The 23,241-nt window shown below is 44.0% G+C and overlaps 3 protein-coding genes across 4 annotated transcripts in view; 1 reads left to right on the top strand and 2 right to left on the bottom strand.

Annotated features, from left to right (window-relative positions):
* PPM1L (protein phosphatase, Mg2+/Mn2+ dependent 1L) overlaps positions 1-23,241 on the bottom strand; it is a 290,444-nt gene that overhangs the window by 141,668 nt on the left and 125,535 nt on the right. The gene's annotated exons all lie outside the window — the stretch shown is intronic.
* LOC138680756 (uncharacterized) lies at positions 8,881-11,226 on the top strand. Its single transcript, XM_069768024.1, has 3 exons — positions 8,881-9,179; positions 9,340-10,200; positions 11,217-11,226. The coding sequence occupies exons 1-3, from the start codon at positions 8,881-8,883 to the stop codon at positions 11,224-11,226; spliced, it is 1,170 nt and encodes a 389-aa protein (XP_069624125.1).
* On the bottom strand, positions 10,062-13,352 carry LOC138638247 (uncharacterized). Of its 2 annotated transcripts, XM_069727407.1 has the most exons (6): positions 12,973-13,352; positions 12,812-12,871; positions 12,655-12,714; positions 12,482-12,550; positions 11,697-11,919; positions 10,062-11,423 (listed from the first exon to the last, which is right to left on the bottom strand). In XM_069727407.1, the coding sequence occupies exons 2-6, from the start codon at positions 12,869-12,871 to the stop codon at positions 11,260-11,262; spliced, it is 576 nt and encodes a 191-aa protein (XP_069583508.1). In that variant the 5' UTR covers positions 12,973-13,352; the 3' UTR covers positions 10,062-11,259. The 2 variants fall into 2 exon arrangements, with proteins under 2 accessions (XP_069583508.1, XP_069583507.1); XM_069727406.1 differs by having other exon boundaries at positions 12,812-13,352.

Genomic DNA, 23,241 nt, shown 5'->3' with positions numbered 1-23,241 from the left:
GTCTTCTGCCAGAAGCTACCACAATGATGCATTATGTAAGATAATAAAGCGAAGCTGTTTATGTCGCCCACAAGCAGCCGCAGCATTTGCCGTACAATGTAAGTCTTCATTTGTTCCTATTCCTAAAGACTAAAACTCAGTGTGTGCCGCGGGTTATTGTGTCGGCTCGAAACGATATTTTCCCTTAAGTGAAATTACAAGTGCAACGTGGTGTAGAGATCTTATCGCAATGATGTAATGTCAGTCACAGACAATATATCAGCCATGGGTATTGACTGACGAGATACTGGCCAGGGAATTCTAACAGCTTCCAGCCGCAGAAGGACACGTGATACGACGGTTCCAAAAATCATATACGGTACTTACCGGTATTTCATTAGTCTCATCACTCCCCCAAAAGAAATCAGATTGTTAATGAGCACCTCACGAGAATTAGAAAATTACCACCAAATCCTGAAAGCACTCACTTCTTAGCCATGCCTTATGTGTATGCATGAGAACTACTGATCGATTCATAAGACCCCTAATCTTATGACTAAGAGTTCCAGCAGTCACACATCATATACAGGGGATAAGTGTTCCTGAGTTGATGAGAGTTGATCAATAAAAGATTCACCGGACCCTAGTCCAGCGGCCACATAGGTACTCTACGGCCACCGGACCAGAGACGAGCGGATCTCCTACTACCTGAGGCATTGGAGACACCTCTTGTGATCAGTAGCAGTGATGCATGACAATGTGAGGGTCTACAAATCAGAAGAGGCGCTGGACTGTAGGAGGTGCACATGAACTACTGACATGGCCACCGGGCCGGGTCCTGGGACTCTTCTCACTAAACTCTATTTTACACATTTTTATCGTGAATATAGCTCAGATTTCCAGGGACAGAGCTCTGGATCGCAGACTATTCGGGATTTTAGAGAGATTGGGTGATAAACCTTGAGGAGATTGTAAGAGCAGCCATACTGCTTGCCAACCAAATTTGGTATTACTCAAACTTGAAAAGTAAAGCCGAATTATGGGATTAGTCTTTAATTTTTTAATCAACAACCAAATGAACATCCAACACTGGAAAGCAAATAGTCCATAGATCACGTAGAAATAGGTTAATAGACAGAATTTAAACAATAGAGAAAAATAAAAAAAATCCCCAAAATACATATTTTTAGTGTTTTTTAGGTTCTCCTACGTCTACAATGTGTTACTAAGCTACTGCCGTATTGATATGTAATAAACAGATGTAGCTGGTAGAAAAAATGTGTGTGGATTTGTCACTAAATATGCCACACATGCATGTGAACATAAAGAACACGCTGGCAGTGGCCTACGCACGGCTGCTGACACTAATCTTTATTACTATACAGCCATTCACTGCGGCAAAAGCAAGATTTTAGTTGGAAAGGATCAACATTTGTTAGGCATTGCAGAACAGAAATTATTTGAGGTAAACATTAAAGGGGTTGTCCATTACTCAGACCACCCCTTCTCAATCCCTATATTCCCCCTTCTGAAATAACCCAAGGCTACATTCACCTCCAGTGATGATGGCACTGGCTCTCCCGGGGCTTGCGTGACATTGTTAGACCACGTGAGCCCTGCAGCCATTCAGCAGCCAATTCACTCACTTCCTTTGGACAAAATGGAGATCTGAAAGTAGTGAGAGCTGCTGCCGGTCTCGGAATTTCTCCGAATGTCACTTACTTTTGAAGGGAGAGTGAATTGACCGCCGATTGGCAGTAGGGCTCACCTGACATTGTTATGCCTTGGAGACCATGTGCCCACGTCCCAGGAATGGCGCCAGCACCGGAGGTCAGTATAGGTTATTTTATAAGGGGGACATAACAATTCAGAAGTCCAAATAATGGACATCCCCTTTAAGGCAATTTTCCAGGATGTCTTTTTTAACTTTTCCAATAAGTTTTACTCACCAACCAGAAGTGCAGTGCGGCTGACAAACTTTGCTCACAGTCTGCAGCGGTGGTGCATGTGACCGCTGCGGTCAATCCCTAGACTCAGCAGTTTAGTGCCGCCTACATCAGCAGGCAACGCTGACCCCCATGTTTTCTGCAAAGCACAAATCCTAGGAAGTACGGTATATCTTTTCTAAAGTTCTTAGGAGTAACTAACAGATTTGCCGGGGCTGTCATAATGTTTAGTGATCGCTTCTCTCCAGTCATGATCCCAGAAGTGCTGCAGCCGCCTCCTCATGTTAGATATGTTTATGTAACAATGGACAGAATAGCTGGTGCATCTGTCAGACATTACCGTGTATCCGCCTGTGTTACCCGATGCCACCATGTTTTCACATTGTTTATGCCAGGGAAGAACTGGGACACAACGTTACTTTCCAAGAGACAGCTGTCTGGAATCATTGTCTCTCCAACCTATTTGGCCTACGCTGCCTGTGGCAGGTACACCGCGCATAGCCCGAAAAGGATTTCCACTCTTAATGATGCCAAAATGACTATCTGAAGAATATGGAAACGCTTTTGGTATAACGAAATTGTGAGGAATGCTTGATGTGCTCTCCTCCAGCAGGTTTATCATCATGATGATGTATGACATGCTCGGCGGCGCACTACTTACACGTTACAACAAGACCAGAACTTTTAATGCTCTAGTAACATCACTTTTCTAATGTACTAAAGTTACCATTACTGTTCAATCATACCTGTATGGGAAAGATTAAAAAAAAGCTTGACTGGTTAAAGGGTTAATGCCCATAATGTAAAGATATCCCCTGTTCAAATGATAGGGAATAACTTGTGATTGGTGCGGGTCCAACTGCTGGGACCCTCTGCGATCCATACACCGGGGCTCCGTAGCCCCATCCTGAATGGAGCGCAGATGTGCAAGCTCGTACTTTGCTCCACTCATGGTCTATGGGACGTCCCAGTACAATGTCAGGATCAGACCCCCAGCGAGCAGCAAGTTTTCCTCTATCCATTAGAGACTGACCTCATATTTTTGAGACTAGCCCATTAATAATAATAATGTTTATAATTTAATAATAGCCGTTGTATAATGAAATGTTATACAATTATTCAATATATTTTCCTTATAAAGCAACTTTGGTTTTCAATCTCTCTGCTTGGGGTCATTGCTTTCTTCCAGAGATAAAAATTGGTCCTGGCCGTGTGACGCACTGCAAGACCAGGAGAGAGGTGGCCGACGGTATCATGATATTATATGAAACTGTAATACCTTTTAATAGAGGGGGTCCCTCATTTGCAGTCTCCCCCGATTAGCTGGCGCACAGAACACTGCAGAATATTCTTTTTGGAGTATTTTTCTGGAGCAACAGGCCTGTCTGCGTGTTATACTAATATTACAGCATGCACACAGCCATACTAGAGGCTTGTGTTATAGATCAGTAACATAGCTCCTATAGTATGCCGCGTGGGGAATCTGCCTTAAACACACGGCCATTGTTTTTTACATACCGTAATTGAAAAGAAAAAATGGATTACTTTTTATCATTGTGCTTGGTCTGATTTTCATCCATTTTGGTCCAAGTGTCCAAAATTCAAGCTTCTCCTGCCCGTTAAACATTAAAAAATGGGCAGCACAGGGGTTGCGTCTGCACCGTTTTTTTATTTCATGGATCTATTGACTTGAATGGATGATTTTGATCAGCAAAACAGATCAGTATTGGACATATCTTCATTTCTGTTTTACGAAAAAACGGAATGCAAAAATACATGAATAGCCCCATAAACTACAGTGGGCAATCTGAAAAACATGGATTTCACACGCCCAAGAATGGGGAAAGGGGCGTTAAGCAAACAGGGCTCTGCTCAGACCTTGTTTTCTACTTCCATCAGAGGTCTATGTAGCGAGTATTTCTTCATGCGTACTGTACCTTTAAGATACGCCTCTCTATAGGCTAGATTCACATTGTAAAAAAAAACGTATACCCCGCAGTATACATATTTATACTGTATCCCTGTATTTGGGAAACGAGCACAGATAATAGTTTCTAAATTATGTAGTAAAAGAGGGATTAAGGTTTAAAACCAAAAGCACTCGCATGCGCTGTGTGCACGGGGACCTATGAACAGGCTCAGTGCATGTACCTGGCGCTATCCTGGTGCATACAATAGATGCAAAAAGAGCCGAAATTATTAGTTCTAAAATACATTCATAATAGAAAACTTATTAGAGAGGCAGATACCTGTAGTAGCACAAATCCCTGGATTTTACAGATGAGTTCAGCTGACATTAGTTCTTCTCTTTTATACTGCAGGTGATTTATTACTGAGGTTTTAGCTTAAATAAGGTTTTAATAAAGGAACGAAAGGGGATTATAGTTTGCTTACCGATGCCACCGTTTAATTATTCATGATCTGCTTATGTGAATGTTTCACGAGAGACCGGCACCGCAGTCTAATAACCTGACTCATCACAATAGGCCGGATCCCACTATTTAAGGATTCGCATTCTGGTTCTGTTTGCGCAGGATTAGTAGGACGCTTGAGTCATTTAGCATATTCTTCATTTTCCTGTACCTTTATGGTGTGTGTTTTATGCCACAAAAAATGCCTTATTTACAGATGAATCCCCCCCATGATAATCTATTTCTAGAGCAGGGGTAGGCAATTAATTTCCCAGAGGGGCCATATGAGTTATTAGAGACCGTGACTGTTGTGCAGGGCTGAACCAATAGGGTGAAAGTCATTCGGCTCAAAATATTAACTTAGAATTTTATATTAAATTGTATAATTTAATATTGAGCAGAATTAAGAATGCAGACATCCAATATATATCATATCAGCCCACACACAGACCCCCTTCATACAGTATGCGCCACACGCAACACCCCTATACAGTGTAAGCCCCCACTCAGGCCCCCTATATACAGTATGAGCCCCCACGCTGCCTCCTATATACAGTGAGCCCACACACAACCCCCTATATACAATATTACCCAACACATAGACCCCTATATACAGTATGGGCCTCCACACTGTCTCCTATATACAGTGAGCCCACACACACAACCCTCTATATACAATATTACCCAACACATAGCCCCCTATATACAGTATAGGCCTCTACACTGTCTCCTATATACAGTGAGCCCACACACAACCCCTATATACAATATTACCTAACACATAGCCCCCTATATACAGTTTGAGCCACCACACTGAATCCTATATACAGTGAGCCCACACACAACCCCCTATATACAATATTACCCAACACATAGCCCCCTATATACAGTATGGGCCTCTACACTGTCTCCTATATACAGTGAGCCCACACACAACCCCTATATACAATATTACCCAACACATAGCCCCCTATATACAGTTTGAGCCACAACACTGTCTCCTATATACAGTGAGCCCACACACAACCCCCTATATACAATATTACCCAACACATAGCCCCCTATATACAGTTTGAGCCACAACACTGTCTCCTATATACAGTGAGCCCACACACAACCCCCTATATACAATATTACCCAACACATAGCCTCTATATACAGTTTGAGCCACCACACTGTTTCCTATATACAGTGAGCCCACACACAACCCCCTATATACAATATTACCCAACACATAGCCCACCATATACAGTTTGAGCCACCACACTGTCTCCTATATACAGTGAGCCCACACACAATCCCTATATACAGTATGAGCCCCCACACTGTCTCCTTCATACAGTGAGCCCACACACAACCCGCTATATACAATATTAGCCAACACAAACCCCCTATATACAGTATGAGCCCCCACATACTCCCCCTATACACACACACGTCCCACACATTAAAAAAAACAACAACACATACTCAGCTTGCTGCCGTTCCTCTGGCGCTCTGCTCTGGTCTTTGCTGTGAACATTGATGATCTGCACAACAGATGTGATGTAGTGATGTCTTCACGTCTGCTGTCTAAGTTGCACACGCTGAATGGGGGAAGTCGACAGCTCCATCCTCCACCATTATATTCACCTGAGGATGCGAGGAGTGGTGGGGAGGGCGGCCGCATGGTGAGGCCCATGGGTCACTGTTTTCGTTTCTTCCGCTTTGTCAGTCTGCAGGCAGGACTGGAACAACCAGAGGGCCGGATGTGGCCTGCGGGCCATACTTTGCCCAGGTCTGTCCTAGAGTGTTTAACTCCTGGGACCCACGGCTGTAATTTGTGGGGTAACTGGTAGCAAGTGTTTAATTCACATACAGCACCATTTGCCAGTGAATAATAAGGACGCTTTATCAGTGGCGGTTTTGGGGGGTTTAGCGCCACAAGCATCATGGTCAGATGGTAAAAGTCTATAGTGCATGGTTACATTCACATTATTGGTAGGTTTATTGCTGTAGTGGTTAGGTAGATAGCATGCTCTAGATATGGGATTTTTTAATGACTTTTTTTAACATCCTTTTATCTATAGAAGCCGACTACAGCGGTTGTACACTCCAACATCCAGCAGGGGTATCCCATGACTGCTGCAGCCAATCAGCACTGATGGATTGGCTGCACTGGTCCTGTAACACCTCTGCTCAATGCTGATCCCAGCAGAGTGGCGGGGGATGCAGTGCTGATCATGGAAGATTTTTTTTTCTCACTTTGCTGGCCACATTAATAAGGGGTTGTATAGTTGTAGAAAAGCCCTGTAGGGTAGAATTGCCCTTGATATCACAGAATGGAGCCTAAACAGAAGGTAAACGGCATCTTGTTCTACTTCTGCACTGTAAAAATGACGTTAGATGGGCCGACAGTGCACTAAAAGTATGAAGTTTGTGAAAAAGGTAAGATTTACTGAGGCAATCCCGTGTGTGACACATTGATTTCTCCCCACTATGGTCTGCAATTGGAGCACGGACAAGAGTTATCAAAGTCCTGGAAGCATCAGATTAGAGAGAATATGTGATGTATGGCCGAGGCGGTAGAGTGAGCGCAGGGCACAATGAGTGGGTGATAACATCTGATGGGATAAAAATGTTCCCCTCTCGTTTATTAGAATGTGTCTGGACGGTCTCCAGGTATTTTCTGTTAATGCAGTGACAGCAGTGGTGTAGTGCTTACCAAAGTGTGCAGAACACTACTTCTAATTACTGGGTGCTTTAGAGAATGATTGTTTTATATTACATTTTATTATACAACATTATCTCCAGTAGCGTCAATTACAGTTAGTGGTGGTGGTGCCAGATATTCATTTTTGTGTCAATTCAATGAACAGGTTAGGGCAAAAACAATAGGAGAGTCATACCCGATAGAGAACCTGTCAGCACAATTTTGCACTGTAAAGACACGGTTATAATGGCGTTGTAATACTGATCACATTGATACCTTTGGTGAGAAAAATCTGTTTTGTTGTTCTTCTTTAATCACCATTTGAAGTTTTCTGCTAATTAGATTTCGGTGCTCAGGGGCCGGACCGTGCACTGGGTCTTCTCCTCCCCGATAAAAAAAAAAAAACAAAAAACATAAAATGCCAGTAAAAAGTCGCTAAAAAAATGTTGAAAAAAAGCTAGGAAACAAAAAACACATAAAAAATGTTGTAATGACCAAAAAAAAGCTAAAAAAAAGACATTTCAGTGGCTAGTGCAAAGGAATTGAGCTGTTTGCTATCATGTGTCTTGTGACAGCTGCAGTCTCCAGCAGAATTAGCGAACATTAGCAGCTATGCTTCTCACCTGTTCCTCTATTTATAAGGCATGCAGGGACACAACAGAAAGATCCGTCATTGTCTGAAGCCTTGCAATCTGATCGCTCAATGCATTATATAAATATAATTCAATGATTTCAACAGGCGCTGCTTGGCTTTCCCCTGCCATAATGGTCCATTCACGGCTTTCCAGCTCTAGAATCCCCCATATGCGTTGACTCTGATGGGTTCCACTATTACAGGAGCCATGATGGATACAACAGATTAAGCAGATTCAGCTAAGCAGAAAAAATATATATATACCGGTATATGCAAAAGTTTAGGCTATGTTTCCACAAAGAGCTTTCGATGCTGTGTATTTTTGCTGGGTCCAAAACGTCTTACAGGTCCAGCAAAGTGGATGGGATTTGTAGAAATCTCCTGCCCGCCACAATTCTTTTTTACTCAGCATGAACAGACACATGGTGCCGATTCCAAATCCGCAGTATGTCAATTGCTCTTGCGCGTACACTTATGTGTGGACTTTCCCCATCGATTTACATTAGGTGTGGAAATTCTGCAAGTTAAAAATGCACATGTGGCTTTCCAAAGTGCAAACAAATAAAAAACGCAGGTAATCCGCACCTAAGTATGTCAATATAATTTTATTATAAGGCAAATAGCAGGAAGTATGAAAAAAAGCAGCTTTACTTATAATAATAATAATTTTTATTTATATAGCGCCAACATATTCCGCAGCGCTTTACAAATTATAGAGGGGACTTGTACAGACAATAGACATTACAGCATAACAGAAATACAGTTCAAAACAGATACCAGGAGGAATGAGGGCCCTGCTCGCAAGCTTACAAACTATGAGGAAAAGGGGAGACACGAGAGGTCGATGGTAACAAATGCTATAGTTATTCGGACCAGCCATAGTGTAAGGCTCGGGTGTTCATGTAAAGCTGCATGAACCAGTTAACTGCCTAAGGCTAGGTTCACATTGCGTCAAGTACATGGCGTTAAACGGATGCGTTAAACGCATGTACAGAAAAGGAGCAAAAATATGTGAAATTCGTCGTCACGGTAACGCTAGCGTTAACGCATGTGATCGCGTTTTTTCATTTTGATGACCGTTTACGAAGTATCCGTTTGTCTGCGTTTGTCACTGTCAATAAAGTTGTTCTTTTTTTTTTTTTCCCTTTTGTCATTGTCGGGTGTGGGCACAGACTCATTCTCCATTTTGAAAGCATTGAGTGAACTTCTGCTAGCAAGATGTTTGTGTCTGAGCTCGTCAGATTTCGCTTGATGCGGTTGCGACTTCGGCAGAGAAAGCGTAGTTCGCAAAGGAGATATTGGATCCACGAAGTGAATTTCTTGCGGAGTACATATGGTGCCTTTCACACCCTGTATGTGCAGCTTCGGGATCATCCCTTCAAATTCCAACGCTATCTACGGATGTCCATTGAGACCTTTGATGTTCTGCTCTCGCATGTGAAGGATGAGATACATCATCATCGCAGCACTTTTCGTGAAAGCATCAGTGCGGAGCAACGTTTAGTAGTGACTGTGAGGTAATTATACATTTTTTTTATCATTATATTGACAAAGACTAGATCTCGGTATCGTGTGGCCTAATGTTCATTTAGCAATTGTATATTCTATTGTAACTAGCCATTAGATGATCATTAAAATCCTAATTTTTTTTTGCTTTTTGTTTTTGAATGTCGACAGATATCTGGCTACCGGAGAAACTTTTGCGTCACTGCATTATCAGTTTAGACTTGGGAAGTCAACAATTTGTCAACTGGTTCGGGAAACTTGTGATGCCATTTGGAACAACTTGCAACCACTTGTGCTACCAACACCAACATCAGAAATGTGGCTAGCGATTTCCCAACAGTTTGAGGATGTGGCTAATTTCCCCAATTGTATTGGTGCCGTGGACGGAAAGCACATTCGGATTCAGAAACCTGCGCATAGTGGTTCCCTCTACTATAACTATAAGAAATACTTTTCTATAGTATTGATGGCGATTGCGGATGCCAGGTACCGTTTTGTTGCTGTGGATATTGGTGCTTATGGCCGGACTAACGATTCCAGAGTATTCAGAGACTCCAACATGGGCCGATGTTTGTACAGCCAACGTTTAAACATACCCTCATCACGACCTCTTCCGGGGACCGAAGGCCCAAGTTTGCCCTATGTTTTAGTTGGTGACGAGGCCTTCCAACTAGGACAAAATCTCCTCAAGCCCTACTCAAGCCGTAGTCTAGACTCCAGCAGGCGCATTTTTAATTATCGCTTGAGCCGGGCCAGACGTTATGTGGAGTGTGCCTTTGGGATTTTGACATTAAAATGGCAGATTTTACTAACCTGCATGCAACTGCAACCTGAAAATGTGGACCGTGTTGTGAAGGCGTGCATCTGTCTGCATAATTTTGTGGCGAGACATGAACCCCAGGTGGTAGACCCCGATGATTGCGAGTCGAACCTCAGTAGCATTGAATCGAATGAAGTTCGGTCAACAGCACAAATAATGAGGATTCGTGATCAATTTGCACATTATTTCACACATGAAGGCCATGTTCCATGGCAAGACAGATACGTGTGAAAATATTGTAAAGTCTTCCTGATGTCGTGTAAAAAGTTATGTTGTTTAACCTGACGTCGTGTAAAAAGTTACGTAGTGTAAAAAGTTACCTTATGTCGTGTAAAAAGTTGTTTAACCTGATGTCGTGTAAAAAGTTACCTTATGTCGTGTAAAAAGTTATGTTGTGTTAAAAGTTAAAGTCATACAAGAATCTTAAATTTGAAACAGTTTACTAAATGTTTATGGATTTTTCCAACAAACTGTTGGTACACAGGTTTAACATATGATATCCCATAGGGATGAAAAAAAAGGAAAATAGAAATTCACAACAAAAAACATAACAAAAAAAAAAAAAAGAAAACTTGCAACGCGGTAATTGCACCTGGCTGGGGACAGTGAACGGTACTAAAGACTTTGGTACTGCACGGGAGTATTGTCTGCCAACTATATGATGGACTGCTACATTGTCTATGAGGTTCCACGCTCGTTTCACCCCGGCCTCTATATTGAGGGTTGTAGGGCGTCATGTCCAGTCTTCTTGTTCCCGATGGAGCGGGTTCCTGGGGGCCCACAAATTCCTCTAGAAGCTCGTTCAGTCTTTGTCTAAACATAAGGTTTCTATGTGCCGGGATATTTTGTGCTACAGGCACATAGGACAAAAAAAGTAGCTTCCACTCATTAGCAGAGTATACAGACTCGCGGGCTTGCAGCTCGGTAATTTCTCGCCTCAGGTCTTTGAGCTCACTGCGACACATGTCCTCTACCCGTTGGAGTCCATCCACGATAATTGCATCAGCTTCATCTTTTTGTGATGCTCGCTTGCGTCCACGCTGTGATTGCAACCGGGCACTCACACCTGCAGCAACAGTGCTTCTATCCGCAGATCGTGGCTCGCTGATGCCAGACACATCTTCAGGTTGCGTTGGTTCCACTGGAGAAGGCTCCAGTTCCTCTGTCTGTCTAGGAGCAGCGGTACTGCATATCGTGCTGTAACCCAAAAAAAAAAAAAGTAAATTAGTTTCCTTTAAACAATTTTGTCTCGCACACAGACCTATTTGTACTTACGAGCGCTGAGACAATGTTTTTTGAAGAAAGAGCAGTTGGTCGTAATGCACATACGGGGTCACCCGTTTACCACTGGATCCACTTGGTGCATTCTGACTGTTCCGGTAGTCACGGACAAAGCGATCGCGGATGGACTTCCAACGGGTATGGACAGCATCGGCTTTAAATTTAAAAAAAAATATATATATATAAAAATAGTAGATAGATAGTTTTAAGATATAGGAAACATTTTTCATAGTTTGCTAGGATAGTTGACATATAAATAGTAGATAGATAGTTAAGAAATAGTTTAGAAATAGTGTATAGATAGATAGATATATAGAACAGATAGTTGATAATTGAGAGATAGACAACAAGTGGATAGGTTGATAGGATAGAATTTTTTATTTTTTTTTGGGTTAACATTTTCCGATGTTACGTCACCAATATTTACCAATTTTTTTCTTTGAGGTTGTCGACTTCTCCATGTATCGGGGATCAAAGTGACAGATTATTTGATCCCACAACTTCCGGTTCTTCACGATGTCATGGTGGGAGCTGTCGCTCTGGTCCCATATGGAGGGGTTGGCTTCCACAAGGTTGATCAGTGTCTCGTTGTGGATAGTCAATGGCTCTTCGTCAACGACAATCCTTTTTTTTTTGGCCGCTGACTTGGACTATGTAAACACAAAAAGTTATGTTGATAGTGTCAATTTCACTGGATGGCCATATTCATATATACAGAGATAGATAGATACATAGATATAGCAATAGATAGATACATAGATATAGATAGATAGATACATAGATATAGATAGATAGATAGATAGATATATAGATACATAGATATAGATAGATAGATAGATACATAGATATAGATAGATATAGATATATAGATACATAGATATAGATAGATATAGATAGATAGATACATAGATATAGATAGATAGATACATAGATAGATACATAAATATAGATGGATAGATATAGATAGATTGATAGATACATAAATATAGATAGATAGATAGATATAGATAGATATATAGATACATAGATATTGATAGATAGATAAATAGATAGATACATAGATATAGATAGATAGATAGATACATAGATATAGATAGACAAATAGATGGAGCGATAGATAGTTGATAGATAGTTTATAGGTATAGTAGATAGAAAGTGAATAGATAGATTGTTGATAAATATTGGATAGAATATTTCTAATTTTATATTTACCACTGGCAGTTGTGGCGACGACAGACGGCTAGGGACCTTCTTTCTTTTGTGTCCTCCGTGTGCCACAACCTATTGTGTATGTAAAATGTAAAAAAAAAAAAATTAACATTAAATAATGTATTCATTGGATCAATAAATTTATGCATGAAAAATTCAACATGAGTGCTATGTACCTTTGTGCTTTTAGCATGTTTTTTGGGGGGTGGTCTAGCAGCCTCGGGCTCAGAAGACTCCTATTCACAATAAAACAATAAACGGGATTGTTATGCCTAGCTCAATACAATGGAGTTTCACACAACATTATAGTGGTTTTTTAAAGTGCAAGCCTACCGACTGTGACGAAAAAATCGCAGACACGCTGCTGCTGCTGCTGACATCTGTATCCGACATCTGTGTGCAACAAAGCAATACATGTTTAGTACACACACATCCGACGGACATTACAGACTCCCATGATGTATACTGAGATATATATATAGAAATGTACTTACATTTCAGGAGAGCTATTGCAACACTCTGTCACGTGCAGTAAATGTGTGGGTGGTATATTCCTCCTTTAATGGCCGAAATCACATTTCCTGTCACATGACACATGTGACCACCCTCAAACGCTATTAAAACGTGTGGTCCTATTTGGAAATTTTTCATGATTTGCGTCTGACTGCGTTTGCCATAGCCTTCTATGGCAGAATGAACGCTTCCGTTAGTAGTGCGTTAGCTTGGCCGGACCCGAGAACGCTGCAAGCCGCGTTGAAGGTCCGTCAGAAAAAAAACGTTATGTGACAAACGCATACCAATTTAGGGATGCGTCACGATGCGTTAGACAATGCAAGTCTATGGGCGCGTTGGTATGTGCGTTACATTGCGTTTTTACTACTTAAAAACGAGTCCGTTAGACGGACACACCTAGCGCAATGTGAACCCAGCCTAAGTATGTAGCAGTACAGACACAGAGGGCTATTAACTGCATAAAGTGAATGAGAACATGATGCGAGGAACCTGTTTTTGTTTTTTTTTTTTGTTTTTTTTAAATAGGCCACACAGGGATCGTTAGGTTAATGCATTGAGGCGGTAGGCCAGTCTGAACAAATGAGTTTTTAGGGCACGCTTAAAACTGTGGGGATTAGGCTACGTTCACATTAGCGTTTCCCGACGCAGCGTCGGGAAACGCAGCGGCGACGCATGCGTCATGCGCCCCTATATTTAACATGGGGGACGCATGGACATGCGTTGTGCTGCGTTGTGCTGCGTTGTGCGACGCATGCGTTTTTTTTGCCGCAAGCGTCGGGCAAAGAAAACGCAACAAGTTGCATTTTTTTTGCGTCGAAATTTCGGCAAAAAACGACGCATGCGTCGCAAAACGAGGCGTTTTTGCGTGCGTTTTTATTTGCGTTGTGCGTTGCGTCGCCGACGCAGCGGCGCACAACGCAAATGTGAACGTAGCCTTAGGGATTAATCGTATTAACCTAAGTAGTGCATTCCAAAGAATCGGCGCAGCACGTTTAAAGTCTTGGAGACGGGAGTGGGAGGTTCTGATTATTGAGGATGCTAACCTGAGGTCATTAGCGGAGCGGAGGACACGGGTAGGGTGGTTGACTAAGACCAGAGAGGAGATGTAGGGTGGTGCTGAGCCATGGAGTGCTTTGTGGATGAGGGTAGTAGTTTTGTACTGGATTCTGGAGTGGATGGGTAGCCAGTGTAATGACTGGCACAAGGTAGAGGCATCGGTGTAACGGTTGGTGAGGACTATGATCCTGGCAGCAGCATTCAGGACAGATTGGAGCGGGGAAAGTTTGGTAAGAGGGAGGCCGATTAGTAGAGAGTCCAGACGAGAATGAATAAGTGAAACAGTAAGAGTTTTTGCAGAGTCGAAAGTAAGAAAAGGGCGAATTCTAGAAATGTTTTTGAGATGCAGGTAAGAAGAGCGAGCCAGTGATCGGATGTGGGGGGTGAATGAAAGGTCAGAATCAAGCATGACCCCAAGGCAGCGGGCATGTTGCTTTGGAGTAATGGTGGAACTGCACACGGAGATGGCCATGTCAGGCAAAGGTAGGTTAGTAGAGGGAGAGAACACGAGGAGTTCAGTTTTTGACAGGTTTAGTTTCAGATAGAGGGAGGACATGATGTTAGAGACAGCGGTAAGACAATCACTGGTGTTTTCTAATAAGGCAGGCGTGAGATCAGGAGAAGAAGTGTATAATTGGGTGTCATCAGCATAGAGATGGTACTGGAAACCAAATCTATTAATTGTTTGTCCAATAGGGGCAGTATACAACGAAAAGAGGAGGGGGCCTAGGACTGATCCTTGAGGAACCCCAACAGTAAGGGGAAGGTGAGAGGAGGACCTTAAGTCATACTTAAAGTATGACTTAAGGTACCTTCACACTGAACGATATCGCTAGCGATCCGTGATGTTGCAGCGTCCTGGCTAGCGATATCGTTCAGTTTGACACGCAGCAGCGATCAGGATCCTGCTGTGCCATCGTTGGTCGGCGCAGAAAGTCCAGAACTTTATTTCGTCGCTGGATCTCCCGCAGACATCGCTGAATCGGCGTGTGTGACGCCGATTCAGCGATGTCTTCACTGGTAACCAGGGTAAACATCGGGTTACTAAGCGCAGGGCCGCGCTTAGTAACCCGATGCTTACCCTGGTTACCATTGTAAATGTAAAAAAAAACAAACAGTACATACTTACATTCCGGTGTCTGTCCCCTCGCCGTCAGCTTCCCGCACTGACTGTGAGCGCCGGCTGGCCGTAAAGCACAGCGGTGACGTCACCGCTCTGCTTTACGGCCGGCCGGCGCTGACACAGTGCAGGGAAGCTGAAGCCAGGGGACAGACACCGGAATGTAAGTATGTAGTGTTTGGTTTTTTTTACTTTTACGCTGGCAACCAGGATAAACATTGGGTTAATAAGCGCGGCCTTGCGCTTAGTAACTTGATGTTTACCCTGGTTACCAGGGGAACGGCATCGTTGTTCGCTGGAGAGCTGTCTGTGTGACAGCTCTCCAGCGACCACACAGCGACGCTGCAGCGATCGGGATCGTTGCAGCGTCGCTAAATGTGATGGTACCTTTACCAAAAAGAAGCAAAAACCACAACGTCAAAAACGCGATAACGATATATGCTAAAAAAAAAACGCAATGAAAAAATGCAAGTAACCGAATTTAAATAATAGGTGCAGAAATGGTTCAGACAATCTAAAGTGTCAAAAACTCACCTAAACCTCATCGTGGGAACGTCGCCTTAGAGACTCCTTCATCAGAGTTGCTTACAGTAGTGTTTCAAAGCTTGTGAACCCTTCACAATTTTCCATATTTCTGCCAAAATTTGACCTAAAAATACATCAGTTCTAAAAGCAGATAAAGAAAACTAAATCAAACAAACGAGCAAAAGATGGTCTATTTTGTCACTTTTTATTGAGGGAAATGATCCAATATCACATGTCTGAGAGTAATGAAAGTTATGTGAACCTTTGCATTCAGTATCCAGTGCTACTCTCTCGTGCAGCAATAACCACATGTAAATGTTTCCGCTAGTTGTTGATTAGTCGTTAACATCGGCTGGAGGAATATTAGCTCATTGCTTCCTTCTAAACAGCTTCAATTCGCTCTATTATGTTGGCGGGTTTTCTCCTGTATCAGATCCTTCCACAACATTTCTATAGGATTAAGGTCAGGACTTTTCCACAACTGCACCTTGTGCATCCCAGAAAGCTAACAGCACGTACCTCCTCTCGTCTGTGCACAGCCCGTCACGCAAAGCCCAGAAGCAGATACTGGCGACCGAGACCAGGGCACGGGGACATTGTTAACTGAGCAATGTATGGGAGCAATTACTGCACTTTAGGCAATGGGCTGGCGGACCATCGTGCTCTTTGGTAATGTTGGAGCTTTTACGGCGGAAGGGCTTTCAGGAGCTTGCCCACCTTTAAACCACTCCAAAGTTTCAGTGTCTCCTGCTCCAGGCCATCTGTGAGGACTGACATTAGAGCACTAAAGGGAATGCTTGTCACTTCCGGGAAAGTTTGTTGATGCTGGAAGATTTTTTTCCTACCTCTGTAATTAAAAGGTAATGGATTTGTCACACAAGAGATGCTGCCAAGTGATGTATATTGCTTATGACAGTGGTAAACAACAAGCATCTGCGGCATCTTTACAACAAAGTCAAGGAGATCAGGATGCCCGGGCTGGCTTTTCCTCTCAGATAAAACGGATAGATCAAGAACATCTGACCCGCTTGTCTTTGTCAAGTATGCCTGACGATAAAATAACATCCATACGTCAGCCTTTCACATGTTTTGAAGTGCTCTACAGAAATGCAGGTGCGATATATAAAGGCTTTAGGACAATGCACTTATTCTACCGCGTTTTGTTCCGTTTGATGCAAGCTGTGGCCCTGAAAGTCAAACGGAGAACAAGAAGGAAGGAGACATCAATCCCTAGCCCGTATGCTGCCATCATCGTCAGGCGATTGTATAAAGTACACACACAACGAACAGCACTGCATAGTTCACGAAAAGTGATCCCAGTTATGAGAGGTGGACATACGGGATAAGAGTGCAAGGGCGAGTTAGACCTCAATGCAAAGCGGTCAACTGGGCCTTCTGTTCAATTACTTCACAGCCACGACGAGACGTGTGAGGGAGAACAACTGGAAAACATTCTGTAGAGTACACATAGGGTTTAGGCTGATAAACCTTGTTCCCACATGGTAGAAGCGCTGCGTTTTGTTCTGTTGTGTTTATCAGTTAAAGAAACATGGATGTGATTTCATGAAAACTCAAGACTACTGTGCGCTTGAAGACATTGGAACTATTTCTGTACTTTTTCGCATACACTTCTGTGAAAAAACTAAATGTAAAAGGGTAATTGTGTTTTTAAATATAGAATCTGTGTTTTCTTTTTTTTTTTACACAAAAAAAACAGATTAAAAATGCTGCACCAAATCCATACTAAAAATGCTTAAAAAAGGGAAAATGCATAAAATGACAACAAAAATGCATTAAACAGAGCAGATTACGATTGTGTAGAAATGGATAATTGCTTCTTAAAGGGAAGGTACCGCGTTTGTAGATCATTAATTAATCAATGTAATGTAGCATAACCTGCTGTTATAACCCAGATTTGAATGCATGTAAAACAGACTTCGTGTGATATATGAGTAGAAAGAATGCACTGGGGGCTGACATCTTGGTTTTGCAGCAGTAGTACGTCACTATCAGTGTCAGATTACGGCACCCCATGGACATAGGAGACAATAGACCGGCTCGGACCCTATCTGTAACATTGCAGCAGCATTAGCAGTGAGCTGGGCACGCCTCTGGGGGCTGCACAACTCACTGCTGTAGGTGTGACTAGCTGCCATTTTATTAGAGCCCTGTGCTATCTGCCGAGCTCCACTTGCTCTCTATCACAGGAGAGAAGAAGCCCTCACTGCTCCTCTGTACTCCAGGCACTGCATGTTCTGGGCAGACATCCTCTGCTCTCACACTCTGCCCTGTGCTTCTCCTGCTCTGTCTCCGCCTCCCCACTTGCACAGAGTCCCAGTGATCTCCGGTAAACTGCACTCGCCCCCTGTGTCGCTCTCCCTCTCTGTGCGGCGTGGGAGGGTCTCTGTGCGGCATGGGGGGGTCTCTGTGCAGCGTGGGGGGGTCTCTGTGCGGCGTGGGGGGTCTCTGTGCGGCGTGGGGAGGTCTCTGTGCGGCGTGGGGGGGTCTCTGTGCGGCGTGGGGGGGTCTCTGCGGCGTGGGGGAGGTCTCTGTGCGGCATGGGGGGGTCTCTGTGCGGCGTGGGGGGGTCTCTGTGCGGCGTGGGGAGGTCTCTGTGCGGCGTTGAGGGTCTCTGTGCGGCGTGGGGGGTCTCTGCAGCGTGGGGGATCTCTGCGGCGTGGGGAGGTCTCTGTGTGGCGTGGGGGGGTCTCTGTGCGGCATGGGGGGTCTCTGTGCGGCATGGGGAGGTCTCTGTGCGGCGTGGGGGGTCTCTGTGTGGCGTGGGGGGGTCTCTATGCGTGTATGCAAGCATCGTCCGATGGGACTACAAGTCCCATCGGACGATGCCTGCTACACTGACAGTGATTGACACATTAGCCAATTATGGGACAGTAATAGTCCCATCATCCGGCTAATGTGTTGAATGAAAAAAAAAAAATACTCCATACATACATGCTACATACATGCCACATACATGCTACATACATGCCACATACAATACATTCATACATTACATACATATAGACATACAGTACATTAAACATAGATTTCATACTCACCATTACTTGTCACTTTGTTCCCCGAAGCCAGTGTCATCTGTAAAAAAAAATATTAAAAAAAACAAACAACCAATATACTCCCTGTCCGCAGAAATCCACGAGTGTCCCACGACGATCTCCCTTGGAGAGCAGCAGCATCAGATAATGCGACTGCTCTCTAGGGGCTCCAGGAACACAATGACAGCAGGAAGGTATCCTTCCACCACTGTATTCCTCCGCCGCTGTAAAAAAAAAAGTCCCTAGTCTCACTTTATGCCATTGCTGTATGAGAAATTTTCCCAGGCAGCAATTGCCATAAAGTGAGACCTTGTCCTAAGGTAACCTCTCAGTGATGCACTGTAGGAGCCATTGTCTCCTGTCAGTGTGTCACTGAGGGTCCTATAGAGCAGTGACATCACCCGAAGTCACTGTTCTATAGGGGAGATCGTCGTGGGACACTCGATATTAATTGGACTACGGCGGATAGGTAGTATACGGTTTATTATTTTACGTTTTTTGCAGGCACTGAAGTATGGTAAGTATGGTGAAATGAAGAATATTAAAATACTTTTTTCCTAATCTGTGCGTGTTTTTTTTAACCCTTTCTTACTATTGGATTAATAATGGATAGATGTCTTATTGACGCCTCTCCGTTATTAACCCGGCTTAATGTCACCTTACAATAGCAAGGTGACATTAACCCTTCATTACCCCATATCCCACCGCTACATGGGAGTGGGAAGAGAGGGGCTAAGTGCCGGAATTGGTGCCTCTCCCCTGTGTCAAGCCCTTCACTGGCTTCCTATCACCCAGAGACTCCAGTTCAAAACCCTCACACTGACATACAAAGCCATCCACAACCTGTCTCCTCCATACATCTGTGACATGGTCTCCCGGTACCTACCTACACGCGACCTCCGATCCTCCCAAGACCTCCTTCTCTACTCCCCTCTCATCTCTTCTTCCCATAACCGCATCCAAGACTTCTCCCGTGCTTCCCCCATACTCTGGAACTCTCTACCCCAACACATCAGACTTGCGCCTACCATAGAAACCTTCAAAAAGAACCTGAAGACTCATCTCTTCCGACAAGCCTACAGCCTGCAGTGATCCTCAACCTACTGAACAGCCGCACAGCCAGCTCTTCCCTCTCCTAGTGTATCCTCACCCACCCCCTGCAGACTGTGAGCCCTCGCGGGCAGGGTCCTCCCTCCTTATGTACTCGTGTGCCTTGTTATCTGCTCATGTTTAATGTAATTGTCTATATTTGCCCCGTATTCACATGTAAAGCGCCATGGAATAAATGGCGCTATAAAAATGTATAATAATAATAATAATAATGCGCCATTTCTGGGGCGGCTGCGGACTGGAATTTGTAGCCTGCGGGGGGGGGGCAATATCCATGGCCCCTCTCTAGGCTATGAATATCAGCCTGCAGCTGTCTGCATAGCCTTTCTGGCTATAAAATATAGGGGGACCCCACGCAATTTTTTTTTTTTGGGGTCCCCTTATTTTAATAGCCAGTAAAGGCTATACAGACAGCTGTGGGCTGATATTCATAGCAGGCTACAGATATTGGCCCCTGGCCGTCGGCTTTCCCCCTCTGGCACAGAAAATTGCACGGGCGCCCACGCGTTTTTTTTTGTTTTTTTTTTAATTCAACCCTCACAAAGGCCTCTTTCACACTTGCGTCGGTATGAGTCCGTCGCTATGCGTCGGGCTGACGTACCGACGCACGTTGTGAAATTTGTGCCCGACGTGGGCAGCGGATGCAGTTTTTCAACACATCCACTGCCCATTCTGAAGTCTAGAAGGAGGGGGCGGAGTTTTGGCAGCGCATGCGCGGTAGAAAATGGCGGACGTGCTGGACAAAAAAAGTTCACTTGAACGTTTTTTCGTGCCGACGGTCCGCCAAAACACGACGGATCCGTTGCACGACGGACACGACCACGCGACGTGTGGCCATCCGTCACGATCTGTCGCTAATACAAGTTTATGGGAAAAAAACGCATCCTGCGAGCACATTTGCAGAATCCGTTTTTTTCCGCCAGATCCGTTTTTTCCCGCCGGATCCTTTTTTTTCCGCCGGATCCGTTTTTTCCCGCCAGATCCATTTTTTCCTGCTGGATCCGTTAATTCCCGCCGGATCCGTTTTTTCCCGCCGGATCCGTTTTTTTCCACAATTTCCTTTTTTTTCTGCCAGATCAGGTTTTTTTTCCATCGGATCCTTTTTTTTCCCGCCTGATCTGTTTTTTCCCGCCAGATCCGTTTTTTTCCACAATTTCCTTTTTTCTCTGCCAGATCAGTTTTTTTCCATCGGATCCTTTTTTTCCCGCCTGATCCGTCTTTTCCCGCCGGATCAGTTTTTTCCCGCCGGACCAGTTTTTTTCCACAATTTCCTTTTTTTTCTGCCAGATCAGTTTATTTTCCATCGGATCCTTTTTTTCCCGCCTGATCCGTTTTTTCCCGCCAGATCCATTTTTTCCCGCCGGATCCATTTTTTTCCACAAGTTCTTTTTTTTATCTGCCAGTTCCGTTTTTTCCCGCCGGATCCATTTTTTTCCACAATTTCCTTTTTTTTCTGCCAGATCAGTTTTTTTTCCCCATCGGATCCTTTTTTTCCGCCTTATCCGTTTTTTCCCGCCTTATCCGTTTTTTTCCACAATTTCCTTTTTTTTCTGCCAGATCAGTTTTTTTTCCATCGGATCCTTTTTTTCCCGCCTAATCCGTTTTTTTCCGCCGGATCCGTTTTCTTCCCCACAAGTTCCTTTTTTTCTGCCAGATCAGTTTTTTCCGCCGGATCCGTTTTTTCACGCCAGATCCGTTTTTTTTCCACAATTTACTTTTTTTTCTGCCAGATCAGTTTTTTTTCGCCGGATCTGTTATTTTCTCATTGAGTTGTATTAGCGCCGGATGGCCACACGTTTCATCCGTTTTTTGCAGGATCCGTCAAAACAGCTGTTTCCGCCGGACGGAAAACACATACAGAGGAACGGTTGAATCGCGATCTCACCTGCCGCTATTGCGGGCACATGTCAGTCATGTTTTTTTCTATTGACAGATTGGGCGATTCTGAACGCGGCGATACTAAATATGTGTAGGTTTGATTTTTTTATTGTTTTATTTTTGATGGGGCAAAAGGGGGGTGATTTAAACTTTAATTTTTTTTTTTTTTTTCATATTTTTAAAAACATTTTTTTTTACATTTGCCATGCTTCAATAGCCTCCATGGGAAACTAGAAGCTGGCACAACTCGATCGGCTCAGCTACATAGCAGCGATCATCAGATTGCTGCTCGTAGCTGAATTACAGGCTTGCTATGAGTGCCGACCACATGGTGGCGCTCACAGCAGGCCGGCATCAGTAACTATAGAGGTCTCAAGGATCTCTATGGTTACCATCCTGACGCATCGCCAACCCCTGATCATGTGACGGGGGTGGACGATACGCCCATTTCTGGTCGCGCGGCTGGAAGCGGTAGTTAAATGCCGCTGTCAGCATTTGACAGCGGCATTTAACAGGTTAATAGCGGCGGGTGAATTGCGATTTCACCTGCTGCTATTGCGCGCACATGTCAGCTGTACAAAACAGCCAACATGTCGTGACTTTGATGTGGGCTCACCGCCGGAGCCCACATCAAAGGAGGACACGACATGCGCAGAACATGTTGCGTTTTTTACTGCGATGCGTTTTTCCCCCAGAAAAAAACGCAACATATGCACAAAAATTGCGGAATGCATTATAAATGATGGGATGCATATGTATGCATTTTTAAATTGTTTTTATCACATTTTTATAGCGAACAAACGCAAAAAAAATGCGAAAAATCCTGAACGTGTGCACACAGCCTCAAGGTGTATCTCCCCATCACACTCCATATGTGTCTCACTCATCATACTTCACGTCTTTCTCTCCCATCAGTCACTCTTAGGCCGGGGACACACACAACGTATAAAAAAACGGTCCGTTTTTGATGGACGAGAATCGCACAAATGTTACCAAAACAGTGATCCGTGTGCAGTGCGAGGATGCGATTTTCTCGCATCCAATGATCCGTTTGGCATCCGTGTGACATCCGTATGGTGAGATTTTCTCACACACTTGCAAAATGAGCAAATAATGGCTGAGCCTTTCCTGTCACCTGCCCAATGCCTGAGAATTTCTCGCACGTCACACTGATGGTCCGTGTGCTGTGTGATTTTTTTATCACCCCCATAGACTTTCATTGGCGATTCTCGGCCGAGATACGCTGAGAATTGCAGCATGCTGCGATTTCACTCGGATCCTGAATACGGCCGAGAGAATATCGGATGATGGGAGCTGCCCCATAGATTAACATTGGGACGAGCGCTATGCGATTTTTTTATCGCATTGCACTCGTCCGTATTGCGGTCTAGTGTGACCCCGGCCTTAGCCATACAATGCATCTCTCCCCTCCCTCCATAATGCCTGGCTATTCACTGCAGAGCTGGAGCTCCCAGACAGCTCCTAATGCTGCTCCATGCACACCA

The sequence above is a fragment of the Ranitomeya imitator genome, chromosome 5 (genome assembly GCF_032444005.1).
Source record: "Ranitomeya imitator isolate aRanImi1 chromosome 5, aRanImi1.pri, whole genome shotgun sequence".
Lineage (NCBI taxonomy): Eukaryota > Metazoa > Chordata > Amphibia > Anura > Dendrobatidae > Ranitomeya > Ranitomeya imitator.
Note: the sequence above shows the minus strand (reverse complement) of the source record. Positions and strands in the feature narration are given on the sequence as shown.